Source organism: Dryobates pubescens, chromosome 32, assembly GCF_014839835.1.
Source record: "Dryobates pubescens isolate bDryPub1 chromosome 32, bDryPub1.pri, whole genome shotgun sequence".
NCBI classification, from domain to species: domain Eukaryota; kingdom Metazoa; phylum Chordata; class Aves; order Piciformes; family Picidae; genus Dryobates; species Dryobates pubescens.
Window position 1 is genome coordinate 5983669 of NC_071643.1, and position 9697 is coordinate 5993365.

The window sequence follows — 9697 nt, forward strand, 5'->3', positions numbered from 1 at the left end:
CCAGGAGTACGGATTGTTTGCTTTGTATAACAATGGTAGCCTTTCTTTCTTTCTTCCCTTCTTAAAAGAAAATAAAAAGCAAACAATCCCTTTGTGCTACACAGTTAAAAGCAAGCATGGTATGTTTATTTTCTTAATATTGGCAGCACCATTCCTATAGTATATTCTACAGAATACTGCTCCAGCATGCCTGTTGATGATAGTTCTCCACATCTGCACCTCGTTAAAAATACCATCCTTTCATCCTACAGATAATGGTGTCTTTTCCACCAACAGCTATTTTACAACATCAAAGCTTAAGAGGAATATTGAAAACACATTTTCTGTCTTTATTGTTTTTCCTAATGTCATTGTGTCATCATATATCTACATCAAGGTCACTGAGAAATATGCAGCTTGGTTGGAGAGAAAGGAAGCTTTAAAGGCAAAGTAAGAGAAGAAAAGATGACTTGAGAGATTAGAGGCCAGGCAAAAGTTCACTTTATGGGGAATATGGATTTTTAGATTATTTACATGAGCAAAATGTTTGGCCTGTAATGGTAAAAGTTCGAGTAGCTGCAGTTCCCAGGTTTGATCTGATATGCTCTTGAAGGTTCCCCACACAATTTACTCTATGACAAAAAGACTGATTTTCAGGCTGAGTTAACTAGGCTCTCTAGAATGATACTGAAATGTATTTGTACAGCTCTAGCTTTGTCACCTTGTCCTGCTCCTTCTGAAGAAACACTCCCCATGAATGGAATCAAGTAATCTTGCCTTTATTTCAGCAACATGCCATATTTTTCTTCTTTAAAGAAGATATATGAAGGTATGATATATGAAGGTATATGTTAATTAAAACAAAAGGAGAAATGATCTTTTCAAATGCAATGTAGCCTCTTCCCCAAGTTCTTTACCTGGATGTTGCTGGCAAGGGAGTTGATGATTTCCACCTGCTCATCATTCTGTGGAATCACGCGAAACACTTTATGCCTGGAAGGGGAGAAAAGGGTTGAATTTGAAAGAGGTAAGTCAGTTGAAAGGCTTTTGCTCATGCAGAAGAAATTGTGCAAATATAAAACTTGATGTCTGTTCTTACCCATCAAAGGCATGATCCTGCAGGTGAGCAGAAACAGCTGCAGCACCTATGAGAACCAAGAGTGCCCACATTTTTTTTAAGAGAAACCCCAAGGTTCTATGCTGCTTTTATAACCTGTTTTGCCCTGCTTCTTATCAGTTATACCCCAGAACAAAGCACTGGCCAGATGATAGATTATTCCCTTGGCCTTGTTTTATTTGCACACTATTTATAAAATGTGTTTTACTCCACACCTGTGAAAACAGCTGAAAATCTCAAGGCAGGCTGGCTAAAGAATCTTGCTGCTTCAGTGGGATAAACTCTTGATGCAAGAAAGTGAATTTAATGTCTCTGCTTTATGTTGTATGTGAGGTTTGGGGGTTTTTTGGTAATAATTTGATTGCTGGATTACAAACTTTATAATACTTTCTTGTTACTTTATGTGTGGTAGGTGTCTATCAGAAGTTGTTGCAGCATGACTGGTCTTAATCACACACTGTCCTGCTTCCTGAATAATGTGAGGCTGACTCTGACAAAGGAAGAGGAAACATAGTTGAGATGTGCCAATTGTCTTTTTCTTTGCCAACAGAGGAGAAAAAGTGCTGAGCTTGTTCTTTGATTTGTCACCAACACTTATAAGTCAAGTGTCTGCAGAACTAAGAGTGGAGAAATTTAGTCACAGTAGAGTTGTACATATCCTCCACATAATGCAGTCACTGATTCTTGCATAGTCTCTTAATTTAATCATGTAAAAAATCAGAGGGTGTATCTTTTACTTTAAGTACTACTGCAGGCATTACATGTAGGCCAAAGAGATCGAATTAAGCATGGTTGTACAACAGCATTTTCAGCTTTACCTTTCATGTTGTGCCTGAGCTATCTGAGAAACAATTGGGTGCTTGCATCGCTGCACTTGCATCTGTTTAGTTTTCATTAGCGAGTGCTTGGCATTAAATGTAACGTTAATTGCCTGTTGATGCTGTGTCCTGAGGTGACTGATGTTTTCAGTCGGGGAGCCTCTAAATGAATCCATTTGTAAATAAGTAAAGATTGGAATTTCTGTTTTCTGCTATACCTAAGTGACCAAACACATTAAAGGGGTTCAGACACAGATAATCTTGAAGATGTTCTTTGACTCTGTATCTGCTGTTTTGCAGAAATCTACCTAAAGTCATATCATATGTGAAAAAAATAGTAAGTATCAACATATTAATCTCCTATTAAAAGAGTTGCAGTGCAGAAATGTGACTATTTTAAGACTGAATGTGGCATCAGACCTTGCACCTAGTGTGTTATCAGGTTCTCTGAAGTCAACTCAGTAAAACTGCAACAGCCTTATATACAGAATGCCTAGAAATAAATTTTTAAGTCATTGTACCAAAAATTCAGCAGTTTATGCTTAACAATATGACCCATGATGACTAAGCTCATAAAAGGAGATTCCAGAGCTGCATGGAGCCTATTTATCCAGAGCTGCCTTTGCCAAATTGTAGGGTTTGAACTTACTTTACAATTAATGACCTAATTTGTAGCACTGCAGGCTCTTACCCAGCTATAATCTTACTTAGAGTCAAGTCTCCAAAGAAGGATGAGAGCAGGAGTCATTCTGATAGAGTGCCAAAACAATACTGCAAAGTCTTCAGAAGTTTAATTTTTCAATTATGAGATGTATGGTATCAAATAAAATGGTCTGATCCCATGAACACTGCTAAGACAATAGTGTGGAGATGATCAAGCCCAGATCTTGCAATGAATAAATCATCACAAGAAGTAATCAAACAAATTGCAGATGTCATCATTCCTTGTTGAGCACTGAGAAGCATCTAGGAGACAGAAGACTACCAGATTTCAGTGCTGGAGCTTACTTTTAGGACATTCTTTGCTTTTCCTTGTAGTTGGAAGTGATGGGGGTTTCTTTTTTGTGTGTGTGGGTTGTTTGGTTGGGGTTTTTTTTCTCCCTGAATGATCACAGATGCAGCAGTACTGCCATCAACTACTGAGCTGGCAGGCATTATTGAATAGTATAATTTCTAACAGCAGCCTTTACTGTTTTCATCTCAGATCAGGTCAGAAAAAAAACCAAGCCACTGACCTGGAATATGCTACTTAGGTGATTTATTTTGCATCTCAGGTTTGATGGTTATTTGTCAGATTAGCTCATAAACTGGCTCTATGAACATTGTCTTGTTATTCTCACTGCATAATATAGATGTTTAATATTTGTATGATAAAGAGGCAGCATAAGGATAAATAAAACAGCAAATTAAATTTGGTTAAGCCATCTGTTCTTTTTAGCGCCTGATTACAAGCCAACAGCACATCAGTTGTCCATGGCTGAGTAAACCTTGGCCTGTGGTACTTAATACTGAGTGCAAAAGCTGGTATTGCCTCTGAAAAGATTAATTTGTTTGTTTTGTTGTTGTTAATCAAGAAAGTAACGAAGTCAGTTGAATCCTGAAAGGAGAGTGTGTAGTCATTTTCTTCAGGACATGTATTTTGTTATCAAACTGAGTGTAAAAGTCCAAGGGTAAATAATGTCTCTTTTTCTAGGAGTTTTGGTATCTGCAGATTTCCTGAAGCAGAGAGTTTGTTGAGCTCTGTTTTAAAAAGGCTTCTGTCAGTTACAAAATATTATCCCTCAGTTCTTATAATCCTTGATTGACTACTTCATCTTCTTAATATTGTTTGGTATATATTACGTTCCGAAAGATCAGTCAGAAGCTCCTCAATGCCCAAATCTTAACACTGCTTATGTATGTAATGTAGTCAGTTCCTAACATGTGCCCCAGACCAGCCACAGAAGTTTGAATTATGGGCACCCTCTTGTCATCAATTATTTGTTAGGGTAATATTTCTTCACCTTAGTTTTGAAGAGAAATGCTATTGAATGTATTCTGAAGACCTCTGAGAGTACTTTGAAGAGGCCAGGATCGTCAGAATCTGCCATCTAGCACATGCTCCAAGCTTTCTTGGTACTTCTTCTGTATCTATATATTATTAATATAATTCATCAAAGGCTTTTTCAACTTCAATGTCCTGGGACATGCTCATATCCTACTGTTTTGGTAGCTGTGGGTAGGCATCTTATTTTTTTTTTTTAATGTTTATTTATTTCTCACATTTGCAGACATTATTTAACATGTGAACAGGTAGTGGATAAGGAGAGGAAAGAAGATCTGGGGTATGGAGCAAAAATAAAGTGGCTCTCATGACTTCAGGATGTGTTTCCACTTCTGCAATTGACTCATCAGGTGAGAACCAGCGAAATCTGTCACTGTTCTTTTGTAGGGTCAGTGAATTCTTGCCAAAGTACCTCCTGTGAAGTAGGTATCTCATTTTTCACCATTCACCTCTAGTACTTAGGATTAGAAATGAATCTGTTGCAGCTTCATTATATGATCAATGCACAAATTGCTTAGTGTTTAGAAAGTATTTTATATCCCTAGCTAGAAGTTCTTCCATGCATCATATACATTCAGATTCTTATTTGCCTGAAAAGAAGTGTAAAATATAGCAAAATGCAAGCAGTGAATAAAGATACAGGCAGTGCCAGAATTCCCAGCAACCAACCACCAAGAAACTGTTCAGTGAACATATAGATAACAGATATATAATGAAACAGTGGGAAGAACTGACTCCACGCCATTGGTTATGGACATCTTCTGCCTAATTCGCTGTCCTTGGGATGGGCTTTCTGTCATGTACAAGAGTGTGGTGAGTTCTCATACTCAAGCCTATTCCTGGCATCTGCAAGGCTGGCAAGGGTCACGTCACGACTCAGTGACAGCTCAAAGATGCAAAAATCATAAGGTCCTTCACCTTACACTTTTTAAGCTGCAGAGATCAGCATGTAGTATCATGAGAGAGATCACACCTACAGGGAAAAGCTGATAATCTAAACAAATAGATGAGTAGCTAGACACTCAGTACTTCAACTAATGGAAGCCAGTTGAAACTTTCATCTTCTTGCAGTATCTGTAGGAGTTTCTTGTCTGGTGTAGATCAGCACAAGATTTACACCTATCTAATGTCTCCAGCAATGCCAGAACCAGATGGTGCCAAGGTAGTGCTAGCATTATTCTGTAATGAGATGCAGCAGTATCTGCCCACTGTTGAAGCCTCTCTAGGATATCTACTAAAAGTTGTTAGCATGTTGTCTTTCTCAGTATTCCCCTAGTTCCCATTCTAGGCTCTGCAGGGGCTGAAGGTAAATCAGACTGTCTGTGAGCAATCATCCACCTCCAGTTTTAACAGAATGATATAGACAGATGAATCTCCATTTCATACAGCTAAATATGATCCAGATAGTGCTGCTACATTGGAGCTAACAGCACAGCTGGATGACCATGAGTAGGAGTAACAACAGAAAATAGGTAACAGGATAGTCCAGGGTGCATAAAAACCACCAGCAAGAAAGGTTCAAGGAAGAGAGCAAACTGAGCAGCTTGACCATTTAGAAATGAATACACATTCTCAGTTTCCATTTATTGAAGTAACTGAAATTCATAAGCTGCAGAAGGGAGTAGAGCTCCACTGTGATCTAGTAGAACTGCAGCTAACTACTCTGCCTTCCTCCCCAGCAAAACACACAGATTAAAGCATCATTAAAATCAGCTCCCTTCTTTCTTTCTCCCACAGCTTGAGGTTAGGTTTCCTATGCCATGATGGAAAAAAGGAAAACCAACAAAAAGCCATGTAAAAATCACTAAACCAAAACGCCCGAGTAGATTAATTGGGTATTCTGCACATCAGTTTGTTCATGTAACAGTATATTCCTTTTCAAAAGACTCGTGGTTCTTTGTTGATCAGAAGTATTCATAACATTCTTCCCAAAGCAATTAATTGGACTAATAATCTATACTTGGACAGCATTATTAAAACACACTAATTGCAAAAACCATAGTGAGAGCTCACTCGTTATAAGAGTACGGGGTAGCAAATGAAGCTGAATGAATTAATCTCGGCACTCTTTGTTCCTCTGTGAACATGGAAGTAAACAAAGTTCAAACTCAGTGGAAAATAAGTCTGATTTAAGCAAGTGTATTAGCTATGTGTGAGACATCACAGGGGGAAAAAATAAGTAGAAATCAAATCTGTGCTACTGAAGTGAAACCCAATCTGATTGAGGTATGGATGTTTGTCTAGCGGAAAAGTTGCCTTTATTCAGAGAAGGAATGAAACAAGGAAAGATAAAACTGGGCTTCTCAATAAATGGATAATTTGCTGGTTTTTTTTCAGTGAAGCAGGCTTAAGAGAACAAAGGAAAACATTCAGAGTTTCAACAAACAATTTCAGCATGTGGCCATAGTCTAATCTCACTTGCACAAATGTATCTGGAAATTAATTCAGTTGGACATCTCTCTTAAACTGCTATGAAAGGGACCTTGATGAAGCAAAAAAAAAAGCAGCAAGCTGCAGAACATAAAACACCACCACTCCTTCAATGTATTTTTGTCTGTATACATGGAAATGTTTAAGTGTCAGAGATAAGATAGCTGCTTTAAATTCAGCGTCCAGATTCTGCTGTGTTCCACCCATGCAAGGCTGGATGTTTAAATTCAGTTGTTTGGGGTTTGTTTGTTTGTTTGGGGGTTGGTTTGGTTTGGGTTTTTGCTTGGTAGAACATGCACAAAACAATGGTATTTTTACCAACTTGTTTGGAAAGAGGTTTTAAAGCTACTTTGCAATACAGATATTTCAAACACTGAGGCCATGCAGATCCAATTTTACACAGAGGCTTTTTGCTCCTACTGTATCTCTTCTTCTTACTTACATTTCTCTGCACTTCTCAGCTTCCAGCTACAAAATCAGATGTGCCAGGAAGGAGTGAAGACGTGGAGGGAGAGAGAGAGAGACTGTGCTTTGATCCACTGCCTCATGAAACATCACAGCTACCTGAAATCCTTACATTTTCTGTGAATTATTTAAAACATTTTCTGAAAGAAAAAAAAAAAGGAAGATATATTTTGATGTGGAAATGTTGCTGTAGTGCTTCATGGAAATGGTAGAAAAGGTATCTCGAGGCCCTGTGCTGTATTCTGCACTCAGTGTGTCAAATTCATGATGTTCTGTGACTAGGGGCTCCAGCCAGGCAGTGCAGCAGCTAAGCTGCTGGTTTGGTGCAAATGTCAGAAGATCTGGTCCAAGTGCCTGGCCAGAAGAAAACAAATAATACAAATATGGAACAGAAAAATCTATTTTATAGATATAAAATTATGTTTCCTTCTGTTAAACCCCATAATACTCCTACCTTGTGATGTTTCACAGCAAAAGATGAATTTCCTTCCCTGCTGTGGTCAGCTGGTTTTTAGTACTACACAGCAGAATGCTTGCAGAAGGGTTGGGGAATTTTCTTTTGCATCCAAAGATTTTCCTACCTAAGTAAAGCTGCCTCTTGGTTTGTTCATTGTGTTGCTCACATTTCACTTTGCTTTCTCACTGGAAGGCTTGCAAGAGAATTGTGTGACATCTAGAATTTTGCTTGTTTCATTCATGGTTCTTAATCAAATATTATACTTCTATTATGCTGCCTTTTTCCATTCTAGTTTTTTGTATTGGGTAAATTGCTGGAACTTCTCACATTTGAAGAAACTGGTTGTGGTTATTCACTCCAGGAAAATAAGAGTAGGTCATGATGTTCAGTGCCTGCCCCTCACTGAATAACAAGCTTCTGGAGCTTGAAATGAGAGGTTATGTCAGGGCTAAATATTGGAAATTCAATCCACTGAGATTCTCAGTCATAGCCTTTTGAGATGTATACTTTTGAGTACTTTTGAGATGAATAAACTTTTCCTATTCCCTCTGGTCATGTCATGGTCTTTAGATGGATGCTTCAGCATATCTTAAATGCAAAGGACTCATGAAGAGTGATCCATGTGGAGCAAGCCAATGGGGTGTACATTATATAAGAGAGACAGACAATTCTTTCCTACAGCAGGCATGAAAAAAAATCCTTGAGAGAGTTATGCAACCCCAGAATAAGCTGTCCAGAATATGCTAAATGTAGAGGCATTTACTATTAAAGGAGAGGTCTCTCTTTTTTTTATGACTTGCTTTACTGAAAGCTAGCATTTGATTTGAATTTGGAAATGCAAAGCTGAATTGGTTGAAAGAGTCATCATACTTTTAGTAAATAACACACAAAAAGAATACCACAACATTTTCCTTTTGAATATTATTTTATTCAGTTGTATTTAAGATTTGCAGTTCTTGTGGCATATAAGCCAAGTGACAGTGCAATTTGTAGGTGAGGGGTTGAATAACAGCACTGCTGAGAGGAAACCTTAGGCCACAGGGACAACAATCTTCTTATTCTACTGCTGTTCTCCGATTTCCATGTTGAGTGGAAAATCCAGCACAGGTTCTTCTGGTTGCAGTGCAGAACTCTGTGATATTTTACAGAGGAGAGGATTTATAGACTTTCTAGAACATTTTGCATGGTAAGTCCTCAGATGTCTTCAAGGTGAGCTGCTGCTCATACTTTTATCCTGGTAGTGTTTATAGGGGTCTGTTGGGATGATGACACTTCCAAATCCATGCGAACCTTCTGCACTAATGAATGCATCATGGAACAGCATTACCAAGTATTTCAGGCTCTGGCACTCATGAGAGCAGGTGGCACAGGGCAAACCAATGCAGATTTGCTAACTTAAGTCTTGATCAAGCTTGCTGCAGTTTTTTTCTTGCAGATTCAGGATAACTGCTAGGGTGCTGGTGAAACTGATAGATTAAAGGCAGCTATAATATGCTTTGCATGTTCATTGTGTGGTCTGGCAGAAGTGAAACAATTGCTCTGACTTAGAGCTTTCCTATCAGTAAAATAAGGGTATCTGAAGTGCAAAAATGCTGGTTGTGAACCCCAGCATTTTGTCTAAGATTTGACATCTGCAGGTTCATGGAAACTCAATGGATCAAACTGGGTAGCAAAACAGTTCAGCCAACGTGCTGAACAGAAAATTTAGCAATAAGCTTGAAAACCTAAAGCTGATGAGTTCCACCTAGATTTGCCTTTCCCTCTGGCTGATCAGAAGCAAAACAGAAATAGGTAAGAAATTTTGACAGCATGATAAGAAGTGGGAAGGCAGGTTGAGAATAAGAGGAGATAGGGAGACTGAGATTAGAAAGGTCTTGCTTTGTCTTTACTGCACTATCAGCAGATTTTCAGTAAGTTGTTGGATGCAGTTCTGTCTCAAAAATGTGGTTGTCATTGGTAAAGATTGTATATTTGCATGCTGAGATAGACTGCAAGGTGTGTGTGCTCACATTTACTCATTGGATGTCTAGGTATTACTTAAACATACTCCCTTGAGCAGCTAGAACAGCAGACCTTCAGCATGTTCAATGTACACACAAAAAAATTGATCTTGTATCTATTTTCTTTGATATTCCAGATTAATGAGTGCAGTTCAACAGGTGGACAGGATCTTTGCCCTTCAGAATGAAGCCTCCTTTCTTTCTCAGGCATCACATTGTGTTATTCTGTTCACAAACTTATCAAGTGCCACCTTAGGTCTGTTTAGCCTGGTGCTCCCACTACTTCTGTTAGAAAATTGTTTCTAAGCATCACTCTTCTGGTGAGTGGAAACTGCATTTTCATTTGTAACCTTAATTTGTTCATTGTAAGCTGATACTCAACTATTC

General features: G+C 38.4%; 1 protein-coding gene and 1 long non-coding RNA gene across 2 annotated transcripts in view; one reads left to right on the plus strand and one right to left on the minus strand.

Annotated features, from left to right (window-relative positions):
* CPB1 (carboxypeptidase B1) overlaps nucleotides 1–1395 on the minus strand; it is a 28804-nt gene extending 27409 nt beyond the window's left edge. The window contains exons 1-2 of the mRNA XM_009910849.2: nucleotides 1079–1395; nucleotides 897–972 (exon numbers count right to left, since the gene is read on the minus strand). Of these exons, the coding sequence (XP_009909151.2) occupies nucleotides 897–972; nucleotides 1079–1149 (147 nt within the window). The 5' untranslated portion in view covers nucleotides 1150–1395. The remainder of the gene's footprint in view (nucleotides 1–896; nucleotides 973–1078) is intronic.
* Nucleotides 896–7768, plus strand: LOC128898804 (uncharacterized). Its single transcript, XR_008462981.1, has 3 exons — nucleotides 896–1006; nucleotides 4185–4308; nucleotides 6850–7768. It is a non-coding gene; the product is annotated as an uncharacterized LOC128898804 (long non-coding RNA).
* The last annotated feature ends 1929 nt before the right edge of the window (nucleotides 7769–9697 follow it).